We start from the raw sequence: 14,061 nt of genomic DNA, 5'->3' as shown, positions 1-14,061 counted from the left end.
AGCACGGCGTTATGAAGAGAATTGTACCTAAACAGACTTAACGTTGCGGCGCAGGGAAGCGTTTTTAACCTCTCTGTTGTTTTGAAGCAGCGTACTTAGCTATTACTACATGCTACGAGACAGCCAAACAGGTGACCGCAGTTCGAGCGTCTGGAGACACTGACCGCAACCAAAAACTGGCAGCTGATAACAAGTTGCGAAACATAACCAGCTGCACGTGACGGACGGCTCACGGGTGACATTTCGGATGGTATATATGAGGCTGAAACCCTAAAACCTGATCGTAAGCACGGCGTTGTGAGGTGAGATAAATGGAGAATTGAACCTGAACACATTGCAGTTGCAGCACAAGGAAGCGTTTTGAACTTCTCTGTGGTTTTGCAGCAACGTCCTCAGATAACATTTATCCTGCCGATTGGCTTGTATTGTAACTTATTGCAGGTCTCTGTTCGGATCTTGTCCCAATAAAAAGCTGGTGATAAATAAAGTTTACCTAACACTGGAATAACAGGCCTTTAAACGTGTGAATGGCAACATTTTTATACTTCAGATTATGCACTCTGTTACCTCTGTTGGTAAAGCATTGGTTACAGCTTGGCTGGCAGCTGATATAAAGTTGCAAAATATATCCATAAAGAGTGTCTCTGTGTTGCTTTATGGTTCTGTTCACGCACGTCACTCACAGGACGTCAGGAGGGGGAGACATCCAATACCTGACAATCACAGAGTACTGATGACGCCCGTTAACAGGTAAGTTACAGTTTTTGCCATCAAGGTGTGTAAACCTGCTACATGTGGGGACGGCTCACATGCTACATTCCGGATGCTATCACTCAGCGCTGGCAACTCTCAGAGGCGGTGGTCCTGGCAGGAGGCCAGCCTGCGAGAAAAGGCAGAAACGAGTCGAACAGAGAGGTGACTAAGAAGGCGGGGAACAAGAGCAGAGGAGGGAGAGACTCTCTTGTTGTGGAGGGTGACTCCACCCTGATGCTGCCATGGTTACCACTGCTATTTGCCATACCAATCACATACAACACAAGGCGCGATAGTTCCCAGAGTGCTGTTCCACTTTTCACTGCAGGTAGGGGAGTGTCTAGAACAGGCAGTCACACGCAAACCATGTACGGCAGTTTGCCCGGAAGATCTTTTACTTTGTTGACTCCTTCTTTCTTGTGTGCGTGACATACCACATGAAAAGACACACCAGAAATCTGAGCCCAAGCCAAGAGTAATAAAAACAAAAGTAACGGACACAGGTCATTAATTTGTTCTTTCCAGTGCTTGGAGAAAATGGGTTAGTGGCTCAACATTACAAGTTCAGATGATTCTTGGAATAAAAGGGTGTCTTGTCTCTTTGTGTCCTGATACTTTCTCTCAGACAAACACAGGTTTCAAGTTTTCACTTTCCCTCCAGGGACCCTGTATCAGGGCTTATATGTCATGCTAGGACACACAAGGACACATTGTAGTGCAGTAAACTTTAAAGGTGCAACATGTAGTCCTAGAGAAGGACAAAGGACAAAACTATTTTAATACTTTTTTGCTTTGTTTTCGTTAAAAAAAACTAAAGGTTAAAGGTGCATTATGTAGTTTTGGGGAAGACATTTTAATGATTTCATGCCTAAACAACTGAATAAACAAACCGTCTTCACTTTAATTACTAGATAAACCAAATAAACAACCTGTCCTTAAAGGACAACATAGTTAGTACTGTTGTATGTGGCAGAACCTGCCATCGTTCTAGCTTCAAACAGTGTTCTGGGAACCTTATTCCCCTCAAGGACAGCTTGATCATTTAGAAATTTAAAAATAACTATCTCTGAGATTTTATTATTATCTTATTAATGTTGTCTATATTAGCTTTCTGAGGAATTTCTATTACTCTTCTGTATGGTGCACCTTTAAGATGTATTTGTAAAATCACCTCTACAGAAAGAACAGAAAAAGAAGGACACAGAAAAGTTTTTTTTTTTTTTCTTAAAAAACAGATTTAATCAGAGCATAAATGCAGTATGTTTCATTCACATTGCAGCTGGGTAGTTGTGTTCAGACAGGTTAGCTGGACATTAGTCCATAGTCCATAATCCCTGAAAGCACATCATATCAAATAAATACTGGACAGTTAAGAATCTCACATTATTTCTATTCACATATAGCTCTGGTAAGCAGTCTTGGGTTGAATTCACTGTTCTGTACACAGTGCTTTCCACTCTGCTGTCACTCTGCTTGACAAACTCCTCTGAAGATACTGAAGCTCAGCAGAGTTCTGCACATTGAGGGACACATGTGAAGGCCAAGACGTTGAAGGCCATGATGGTGGCCGATTTTGTGAAAGTTTTTGGTAAGAATAGTGAGCATCACCTTGGTTAGCATTCAGTCCATCTTTTTCAATGCACACCCTGTAATTCAACCCCCTGTTGTCGTCCCAGTGTGGCGTTATGCCAGGTCCGGGCTTGAGGTACACACAAAACTCAACTCTCTCCTTTGGATCAATTTTCTTCAGTAGGCTAAGTTCAAAGGCAAACACATCCATATCAGAACCTCCAAAGCGCTGCTGCTGCAGGAATGTGCAAGGAATGTCATGATAGCTCCGCCAAGAGTTGAAGGTCACCCTGATGTTCACAGCCTTTTCAACCGAGGCATGGGAGACACAAACTTTGCCACGCAATGTGTGCTCTAAAATGCTGCAGCTTTCCAGCTGTACACGTGTCTCTCGCAGACGAGCAAGGAAGGCTTTCAAGTCAAGAGTCGGCTGAGGGAAACCCAGCCGCAACTTGTAGCGCTGCTGTTTGTTCGAGATCGGCTGTTGGCCTTGCAGTTTGGCTGGCGGGGGTTTCATCAGCAGTGTAGAAACAGAGGATGGCTCAGGGATAAACAGATGCACAGCAGTGAGCGCCAATCCCTTGGCATCCGCGAACACCACTCGCTTCTTGTTCGGACTTGTGCTGTCTTTGCGGAAGCAGCTCCGAGGCCCTGAGGGCGCAGTGGAGGACGGCAGTGATGAGGATGTAGGGTAGGGGGAAGAGACTGAGTGATGGGGAGAGCGATGGCTGGTCCTCTGTGGACAGTCGGTCTGCTGATAATGGTGCTGCTTGGGTTTCAGGGGAGCCATGGACAGCAGTTGATAAAGAGGCTGACGCTGGCTGAGGCTCAGACACATGGCCAGGTCAACTGGCATCACCGCTGGCTGGTGGTGACTACCCAAAGCTTGGAGAACTCTGGGGAGCAAGACATGATGAGTTAAGATCTATCATTACACGGGATCTCTGTTTTACCAAACTTCTGCTTTGTCACGTAATGACAGATTTCATTGAAAGTATTGAATCTTACCTTGTACAATTCATTTTCCAGCTGTAGATGTTACACTGTCACTTTGTTGTCTTTGCCAGAGGGCTGCACCAGATTCAGTGTTATCTATAAGCAGAAAAACGTTTTAATTAAACATCAATCAATCCAGAAATAAGCCATCTACATGACCGAAAAACAGCTCTAAAATTACAAATCAAAAATGTAGTCTTAAAATTATACTTACAGATTGAAATTCACCATGGGGTTGAGCAAGTTATTGCCAGATGTGAAGAATAAAAAAGGATTGCGAGTCTGTGGTGCCTCCGCACTCTCCGGAGCTTATGTATTGAGTTTAGAAATGAGGCTGTACCCTCTGCGTGTGGGTGGAGTTTAGCCAAAGAAGGGAAGTACTTTTGTTTACATCCGGCCCCTTGAAAGAACTGTCACACACAGACGAACTAATGTTGTCGTTATGCAGGTCTGACTCACATAAACAGTTTATGGTAGAAGAAGAAGATGAAGAATAAGGCTAAGCATACAGACACATGGACTTTACACATGTGCTGTTGGCACAAGCCTCTTGGGAAAAAATAAACACATAAATGGGTAGCCTTTTAAAATGACAGGCTACTACTTTAAGTAGTTTCAGATGAAGAGAGGCTGAAAGCGTAACATCCAATTAAAAACCATAATTCAAAAATTACAATATACTTTTTTTTTTCCATTATATGTGTGTAATTGCGGTGTTGAAATCAAACTGTGGGGCGTGCAACCTTTTAAATTCTGTCTTCTTACACATTTTAATTCGGCACAGAGCTGCCATCCCGGGATCAGGAGAGGCATGTACCTCCAGAGAATACTGATATGCATAAAAAGCAATGACCCAACATTTAGCTTTGATGTTGCTGAAGAAAAGAAAGACATTGCCATTCATGGTGAAGTTAAATACAGAAGAATTTTAGTTTAAAGCATTAAAAAATGAACTGACGTCATCAACAGTGTGTGAAGAAACAACAGTCTCAAATCTCATAGATGCCTATCTACTGTGTTGCAGGTTTATTTACTGAAGTTAGCATGGTAACGGGCTAGCTCCTTGCCACTTTGAACCTCAAGAGGACAGTCAACACCAGCACCCCCATAATTGGACAGGGGCGGCTGTAGCTCAGGGGGTAGAGCAGGTCGGATAGTGATTGGAAGGTCGCTGGTGCAAATCCCGGCTCCGGGCTGCGCTGAGCTGCATGTAGAGGTGTCCTTGAGCAAAATATTGAGCCCCAAATTGCTCCATATGTGCGGTCGGCACCTTGCGTCGCAGCCTCTGCCATCAGTAAGGGCCTTGCTATGAGCTTGTGACTTGTCCCGGGTGTACCCTGCCCTCGCCCAGAGACAGCTGGGATTGGCTCCAGCAAAAAAAAAGTGCAACCCCATAAAAGGGATAAAGCGGTTATAGACAATGGATGGATGGATGGATTAATTGGACAGGTTGCCAATCCTTATACTGCATCTTCAAAATTAAAATATTGATATTCAAAAATAGTCCATCTAGTAAAATGCTGTGTATGAACTGGAAATTTCACAATCACACTGTTAAGTTTACAGTATTATTTACATTATTTTAGCACAAGAAATTCAACTGCAGTATTGTGTGTATAACAACCTTGAATGCAGAATAGTATAGTTTGGCAATTTGGGAAATACACTTTCTTGCTTTCTTGTTAAGAGTTAATAATAGTGCTATGCTTGTATGCTAAATAGGAAGCTACTGCAGAGGCCAGTTGGCTGAGCTCATCTTATCCAAATGAATGAACGCCATAATGTCCATGTAGCATAAGAAACGGACATCTGCATTCAGTGCCTTGTAGAAAAGTAGACGGACGCAAAGACAGTGAGATTATGATTTGCACATAATATGAAAAGAAGACTATACAGTATGATTACTGCTACAGAACAATATATAGTTGTTGCTCAAGGAAAAAGTATAACATGTCTTGATCAAATTTATCAAAACGCGCATTTCCTAAACAGCAAGTAGTCTAAACAATTACATAACATGTGTAAAATAACACTGGAGCCAAGAGCTGGCAAGGCTGTGTTTGAGGGTGGGGCGCTCAATAGAATTTGAACATTCCAGCCTATAGTTCATGAACCAGTTTGTGTAACCAACTCTTGGCCATGCCAAGAAACTCTGTGTTCTGTAACAGTTTCTTGGGGCAGGACTATGAAAAGACTGGTAAGCCTGAACTTGCATTAAGCAATTGAAGTCATGTCAATTTAATTTAAATGGTATTCAAACACAAAAGATATTATCTCATAAGTTACTGAGAGCAGGTCCAGACTGACACCGCTGCCTCTGTGGGTTTCTTCATGGAATTATGTTGGATCTATGTAGGCCAGCTCTAAATAAAGAGTTAGATAACTTCTGTTGTGATTTGGCGCTTGAATTGATGAAAACCAGCCAAGACCAGTCCACGTGTTTTCACAATGATGCCTCATGTAACAATGACACAGTGTCCCCTTTGATTGAACACTGGAGGAAGACCATCATCCAACTGACACAAAAACTCCAGGCACTGCCCGGTTTGATTACATAAACTGTTGAATTTGTGACAGGTGAATAGAAAAGCCACTGACTGACATTACTTAAGGCTGCAGACAGTCAACGGACAGGCATCACGGCAGGTCTGTGTATGTCAGGTGCCTGAGTTTGAATGAGCGGGCGGGCGGGTAAAGCAACTTTGGCAACAAATGTTTCAGTCCTTGTATGAGCTCAGTTTCTGTGGCTAGTGAAAAAATCAACTTAACCATAGAAACTTAAACCAACTGAACTCCCACTGAAGGCTGCAAGTGAGGGAGAGGCTGCTTAGCTAGCCAGCTACATTAATACACCACCGTTGACTTATGTGAAATAAGAGCTTATTTATATAAGTATTATGAAAAGAACACTCATAGCATCACTAAACCACTGTAGACAAGCGCTTGCTCATGGAGGTATGTTGCATCTCTGAAGGCCTACTCTAATTAAAAAGTTAGATAACTTCTGTTGTGATTTGGCACTTTTATTGGTGAAAACAGCTTTAGGCCAAGACCATTCCTTCAGTTTTCACAATGCTGCCCTGTGTAACAATGACACAATACCCCATTGTTTTAACACTGGATAAAGTCCACCACCCAACTGACACAGAAACTATTGGCAATGCACAGGTTTGATGACATAAACTGGGGATTTTATGACATGCCTGAAGAATGATGATGTTTTCTTTGAGCCACACATTGAACAATCATGTTGTGGTCTGAGAACTCGTGATGTAATCATAAAGACTTCTTCTAGAATAACTTGTGCAAATCACCAATCCATATACCATAGCTGGTATGTGAAACTGGCGATATACACGTTTTGTGCTCTAACTTATCACTATGAAGTTGATGTCGACTGCACAATACAATGCAAATAGCAATATGACACCATCAACGTTTAGATTTGTTCCCTATAAACCTTGCTTTCACTGTCCCATCTTGTGTGCCATGGGCACAACATAACCCATAGTACTAACGGAGACTAACGGAGAAAGTCAGGGGAAGTGGTATTAAGAGTGACAAGTCTGTATATTGAGGAGGAGGTCTAGACGGATGGTTGGGTTGAACACGCACAGGACTTTTCACCTAGGAGACTGCCGTTCGTGTGAAAGCAAAAGTCAGCAGTGATTGATTTTAACTTACCAACGTAGTTAAGCTACGTAACATTGTAACACCTGTTGCTGGTCTTGGTATTGGCTGTCACTGGCAATCGACCTATTTAAATGAGTCTTTTAGGCCTTTCTAGAAGCCTTAAGTAGAGCAAGTTTATTCACAACTAAGAGTCATGAAGACTGCATACTATGTATGTAGACTGTATTTGCTTGGATGCCGACAATCCAATGTGCCCTGCATGCAGACTTTCACCTGTTGGGTGAGCCCGAATAGTAAAACAATGACATCAATTTATGACATCAATCGTCAGTCAAACTGCCTAGCTAATGGAGAAAGTTCTCAGACAAACGGCTTGAGGACAAGGCGTTTAAACCATGACTAAGGCTTGTCTCTTTAAATAATGGTGAGACATACTTGTCTGTCTGCTCTCTGAGACGTACCGCTCTGTTGTCCAAGGGGTAATCACAAACTAAGACTGTTAAGTTGTGCAAAATTGTGTAATGAATTTAACTTCCTGCATACACCCTGCTTTAACACATTACTTGAAACAGATTGAATATACTTAACATAAACATAGTACACCAAAAAGAAAATCATCCAGCATTTTCCACAGAGTTTAGAATTTCTTTAAGGAATTTCTTATCATGCAACTAATCATAAGACATCATAACCTTGTTTTTTTGTATGGTTTTTGAATAGTGCTACGTGACGTATCACAAATTAACATCACAGACCCTGTGATATATTGCAGTATGTTGTATGCATGTATAGCAAATACTAATATAAAGGTGTTTTCTTCAGGTCCATTGTTAGTTTTACTTTAACAAAGTGAACATTTCTAAAAAGAACTCGGCTCTCGTTCATGAGGGGAATGTCTGGTCCCTGTAGTAGGCTCTCCTCTTAATGGAAAAAAACATTGTTAGATAAATTCTGTCACGATTACGTGAATAAATTATTGCCTTGACCTAAATGGTTAAAAAATGGGTTCAGGCAATGAGCAGTCTTGGAATCTTTACCATGCTACCCCAGGCACCAAGTACAAAACACACGAGTGTTTGCATATTGTATGAAGTTCACCGTCCAACTGACACAGAAGATCTGGGTGCTGGCACAGGTTTGGTTACGTAAACTGGCTCATTCATGACAAGCTCAAACAATCATACGTAATTAAATAACGACTTAGAGGTGTGAGGTTCCACTGTCACACCGGGGCTCTGCCAGTTCTTGGCTTAAGTACTCCATTTTATATGTAATCAGGTTAGCACACCTGCTGTTTAAGGAGGAAATGCTGCTTTAGACATTATCTTTTCTTCTTTCCGTATTATTTGTCCCCTATCGATATACTCTAGCCAAGATGTTAAAATGACAGCTAGAAATGATGATCAAGGTTCTCAGTCATCCAGGTCATAGTTCTATTACTGCTTATCGTAGGCAACTGGACGTGTCTACAATTAGAAATACATATATTTTACGTGCATCTTTTTCCATGTAAGCCTTAAGCAGAGCATGTCTTCTTTATACAGTCTGTACTGGGATGATGACAATCCAATATGCCCTGCATGCAGACTTTCACGTGTGGGGTGAGCCCGAATAGTAAAACAATGAGTAAGGCCGTACACAATCACATATCTTCCCATGCCGTCACCATATCTTTCTTCAGCCTCTGATTATCAGTCTGTCTTAAGCAACTCTAGAGGTAGACCATGCCAACCAGCTTGCGATGATGCATAGATGATGCGAAAATAAATAGCAATAGGCAACAACAGAGGCAGGTTGCTATGTCTGTGATTGTTTGTGAACATGATGGTTTCTCCTTTTTGGCCATTGTTTAGTCTCACTACTCGCTCTCAGGGGGTTTGTATTGTTAATTCATTCCACAGATCTAATGTAAAAATGTAGATTTCTAAGTTTATGGGTTTACCGTATGTTCAAAAAAGATTGTCCTCACTGCAAAGTTGTTAAAGGGAAAAAACATGATGAGATGTAGGCAGTGCTAATTGATCGTACCACACACAAAATATGCTGGAAATGTTAAAGTACAGCATTCATGTCAGTTTATTAAATGTTTTGGGGTCATGTTGTTTCACCCTTTTCACCGCAGTTAAAACTGGTTGACTTAGAGCAATGAGAAACTTGAGCCAAACCACCAACATAAGCTTTGCCTCCACAAAGAGCTTCAACTGCATGGCTCATTTCACTTTGTCAGATCAGATCATATTGGAGCAACACATATTTGAACTGTAACCTCAGCATTGGCTGTGAACAGTTTTTTTTCTACTCCAGCATGATGAAGCCACAAAAGCCTAGAAGGTAAAATGATTAGTTTTCTTGTTTATGTTATGGTTGATAACTGACCAGTTTAATCAGGGTAGGTTTGTGTCACAAGAGCACAAATGGGATTTCTTTTTTGAAACACCTCCTAAATGCAAGTAATACATGCGTGCAAAGCAGCTTGAGAAAATGTATTAAAATGCTGATCGTTTTTAATTAAAAAATGTGTGAAGAATCAATTAGCTTCAGAATGTCTCTGTGGGCGTCAATCTCTCGATCTCCTTAAATTAAATATTTCACACTGTAGCCTTGCATCACATTAAAGCAAGGAATGGTAACTTATACCAGAAGCATTTTTGTTATATTTGTAGAACATGTCAATGGTAAATAACATCCTGAGAGCAATCAATAAATCAAATCCACTGACATATACAATAATACAATGCACTTACTGTGGCTGTTGCAGGCCTCTAATAAACCACAGTAAGGCCTGGTAGCCTTTTCAGAACGAGGTATGATTGTGACGGCTAGTTTACTTGTGGTTACATGATTTTGTCATTTCAGCATTTAAAAGAGTTGTGTAGTACATTCTTTTTTGAATGAAGCAAACTAGCCACTAACACATCTCTTTTTTTTTCTAATCCAACACCAAAGAACAGAGAACCACAGTGCTGGGCACATACTCAGTATTCATTCATCCGTAGTATGCGGGCTTCAAGGCACATGTGACATCTTGTCTTATTTCCTCTTATCTTATCTTCCTTACTGACTGTAGTTTACTCACACATTACTCATCAGTCGGTAAAGCACAAAATAAAATAGCTCCCATCCCCCTTAAAGTCAGCGAGGAAGTGTTGGCAAAAATCACGATGACTGGTGTCTTCAGTGTGCAGATGTTCACTGAGATGGCGTCTGTCCATTTAAGGTCTGTCTGTGTAACCAGCCAATTCTGCTGACATATGTCATTCATGTGGACTCAAATGGATTCAAAGAGATTTCCACCACTGATCAATAGTTCTGTAAGCACAAATACAGTAAAGTACCGTCTCTCTCACTATTTAATACAGCTCCTGTCACTAATTGCCTCCAATGTCTATGTAAGACAGTAGGAGTACATGTTGGCTGAGCTGTTTGTTCTAAAAAGACAGGGAGCCATGTGAGGATAGCTGTTTCTACTTGTGACAAAATCAATTAAGAGACATATTTGCTTGCACTGAAAGACATCAGGGTTATTCCAAGACAAAAAAAAAAAGTTGCTTATACAAAGATTTAAGTGGGGCTAATTAGCTGCACTGGTGGGTACACTACCAGTCAAAAGTTTAGACACACCTCCTCATTCAATGGTTTTTCTTTATTTTCATGACTATTTCCATTGTAGATTCTCACTGAAGGAATCAAAATTTGTCATCAAGCCTTTTAACAGAGTACTGGATTCCCCTAAATCCTCATCTTTGAATACTTTTATTCAAGCATGCTTCTGTGTGTTTGCTTTTCATTTCTCTTTACATGCAGTAACAGGTCATTCATATCTATTTACCAGAGCTGCCACTTTCTTTCTCTTTCCTTCTTTCTTTCTGTTTTTCTTAAGCATACACTACCAGTCAAAAGTTTGGACACACCTTATCATTTAATGTTTTTTCTTTATTTTCATGACTATTTACATTGTAGATTCTTACTGAAGGCATCAAAATGGTGAATGAACACATATGGAATTAAGTAGTAAACAAAAAAGTGTGAAATAACTCTAAATATGTTTCATATTTTAGATTCCTGAAAGTAGCCACCCTTTGCTTTGTTGACAGCGCTGCAAACCCTTGGCCTTCTCTCAATGAGCTTCATGATGTAGTCACCTGAAATGGTTTTCACTTCACAGGTGTATCTTGTCAGGGTTCATTTGTGGAATTTCTTGCCTTCTTGATGGCGTTGGGACCATCAGTTGTGCTGTGCAGAAGTCAGGTTGGTATACAGCTGACAGCCCTATTTGACAGCTGTTAGAATTCATATTACGGCAAGAACCATCAGCTAAGTAAAGAGAAACGACAGACCATCATTACTTTAAGAACTGAAGGTCAGTCAGTCCGGAAAATTGCAAAAACTTTGAATGTGTCCCCAAGTGCAGTCGCAAGACCATCAAGGGCTATGACGAAACTGGCTCGCATGAGGACCGCCCCAGGACAGGAAGACCAAGAGTCACCTCTGCTGCTGAGGATAAGTTCATCCAAGTCACCAGCCTCAGAAATCGCAAGTTAACAGCACCTCAGTTTAAATGAATGCCACACAGAGTTCTAGTAGCAGACACATCTCTACATCAACTGTTTAAAGGAGACCGCGTGAATCAGGCCTTGATGGTCAAATAGCTGCTAAAAAAACACTATTAAGGAAAAGCAACAAGCAGAAGAGGTTTGTTTGGGCCAAGAAACACAAGGGATGGACATTAGACCAGTGGAAATCTGTGCTCTGGTCTGATGAGTCCAAATTTGAGATCTTTGGTTCCACCCGGCATCTTTTTGTGCGACGCAGGAAAGGTGAAAGAATGGTCTCTACATGCATGGTTCCCACTGTGAAGCATGGAGGAGGAGGTATGATGATGTGGGGGTGCTTAGCTGGTGACACTGTTGGGGTTTTATTCAAAACTGAAGGCACACTGAACCAGCATGGCTACCACAGCATCCTGCCGCGACATGTCATCCCATCTGGTTTGTGTTTAGTTGGACTATCATTTATTTTTTCCACAGGACAATGACCACAAACACACCTCCAGGCTGTGTAAGGGCTATTTGACCAAAAAGGACAGTTATGAGTGCTGCGCCTCCACAATCACCTGACCTAAACCCAATGGAGATGGTTTGGGATGAGATGGACCGCAGAGTGAAGGTAAAAGGGCCAACAAGTGCTCAGCATCTCTGGGAACTCCTTCAAGACTGTTGGAAAACCATTTCAGGTGACTACCTCATGAAGCTCATCGAGAGAATGCCGTAAGTGTGCTATATGGGCTCTTTTGAAGAATCTACATTATAAAACATGTTTTGAGTTATTTCACACTTTTTTGCTTACTACATAATTCCATATGTGTTCATTCACCGTTTGATGCCTTCAGTGAGAATCTAGAATGTAAATAGTCATGAAAATAAAGAAAAAACATTAAATGAGAAGGTGTGTCCAAACTTTTGACTGGTAGTGTATGCTTAAGAAAAAAAGAATGAAAGAAGGAAGGAGAAAGAAAGTGGCAGCTCTGGTTATAGATATGAATGACCTGCATGTAAAGAGAAACGAAAAGAAAACACACAGAAGCATGCTTGAATAAAATTATTCAGAGATGAGGATTTAGGGGAATCCAGCACTCTGTTAAGACTTGATGACAAATTTTCCCCGTACCTTCCACTGAGTCCACATCAGTTATCCTTTCGATTGTTGTAGAGGTGCAATATGTGCAAGAATTCTAGCCTAAAACATTCAAAAATAAACCTTAAATTCTCAACAGAATGTGAAGACAGAATAGTGCTGACATTATGTCAAGGACATCTTTGCAACACGGTACAAAGCCATCTACTGAAGTTAGCATGCCAACCAGCTAACCCGTATCCAATTTGTAGCTCAGGAAGTGACAGTCAGATAGTAATCGAAATCAACACACCCTGCTGGTGCCCTGAGCTCCCAGTCTGGGCTGAATCAGTTTGTTTGAACGCTAACTGCTTGATTAACTGAACTCAATAGCTGACAGCAGCTGAAGTCAGAGGCAGTCAGCAGTTACTCTGGTTATATGCTGCCCCGTATTTCTTTGGAGTATGAATTAGACAGCTGGCCAAATCTCAGATATTGCGCCTTTAAATGACATTAAAGAAAACCTTTAGAGACTAACTTCAGCTCCAAAGATCACTTGGCAGTATGTCTCAGCTAAAATGGTGTTTTGTTAATGTCTAATTTGCAACCAGAGTTGAAAGTCTGAAAAAGTGTCTCCTACGAGGTCGACTACGTGTGGGAACCAATACCATAAGCTCTCCTGCGACAATATTTTGAAAATAACTGGACCCGAAATCAAGCTAAGCAAGCGAGCCTGGCTCGTTTTAGCTGGGAACTAGCACTTAGCTCCTCTGTAAGACGGATAGCGAGGCGTTCAGGTGCCATTCACCATCAGTTACTTTGTATAGTATTTCTATAGCAATGAACAACATAGACAACCCCCTCATGAGATTCTGCTGTAGCCCTAAGCTGACTATCATCATTTGCTGTAGCATGTCGTCTTCACTGTCTCAAACAAGTGGCTCAAAGGGGTAATCCTGCCGGTAACACCAGTGAGCTCACTGCAGTTTCACCAACAACAAGGATTCAACACGTCTGACTGTCTGTTTTCGTCATTCCTCGTGTGGTTCACCTTGTCTGCCCCGTGCTAGTTTTGATTGATGACCTGGGACAACCCACTGTGCCTTCCATGTCTTGACATGAATGTGAAAAGCTGATGATGTAATAGCATAATTACAGGTTCATGTGTCAAAACCTCCACATTAATTTGGGCATTCCCGAAATTGTATTATAGAACAGATCATACCGCAAGCAATGAAGGAAAAAAACACTGTTTCCGTATTTGGTAAGTCTGAAATATGACGTTATGTTAATTAGAAACTTGCCAATAAACCATTTGGTGGAGCAGCAGAAAAAGGGTTTCTGGTACATCTCCACCTAAACGGTCAAAACATCAGCAAAACTTGTCGGATAGTCTTGTCTTGTCTTCATTATTAGACGCATTTCCAATGATTTTTCCAATGTATTTTTTTAAAAAATGCATTGCTTTCATTTCAATGCTCAGAGTACATCATTTAA

At 41.2% G+C, this 14,061-nt stretch overlaps 1 protein-coding gene across 9 annotated transcripts in view; it reads right to left on the bottom strand.

The window, feature by feature from the left end:
- Window positions 1-1,971: 1,971 nt before the first annotated feature.
- ppp1r3c2a (protein phosphatase 1 regulatory subunit 3C2, duplicate a) overlaps window positions 1,972-14,061 on the bottom strand; it is a 51,229-nt gene continuing 39,139 nt past the window's right edge. For 6 of the 9 annotated variants that reach the window (XM_030434959.1, XM_030434963.1, XM_030434956.1 and 3 more), the window contains 2 exons: window positions 3,331-3,414; window positions 1,972-3,218 (listed from right to left, as the gene is read on the bottom strand). In XM_030434959.1, the coding sequence (XP_030290819.1) occupies window positions 2,183-3,218; window positions 3,331-3,344 (1,050 nt within the window). In that variant the 5' untranslated portion in view covers window positions 3,345-3,414 and the 3' untranslated portion in view covers window positions 1,972-2,182. Of the gene's footprint in view, window positions 3,219-3,330; window positions 3,415-3,532; window positions 3,729-14,061 lie in introns of those variants that run through there. The other 3 variants (XM_030434961.1, XM_030434960.1, XM_030434967.1) reach the window with 2 other exon arrangements.

The sequence above is a fragment of the Sparus aurata genome, chromosome 12, assembly GCF_900880675.1.
Source record: "Sparus aurata chromosome 12, fSpaAur1.1, whole genome shotgun sequence".
NCBI classification, from domain to species: Eukaryota; Metazoa; Chordata; class Actinopteri; order Spariformes; family Sparidae; genus Sparus; species Sparus aurata.
The sequence above is the reverse complement of the archived record's forward strand: the minus strand, read 5'-3'. Positions and strand labels throughout refer to the sequence as shown.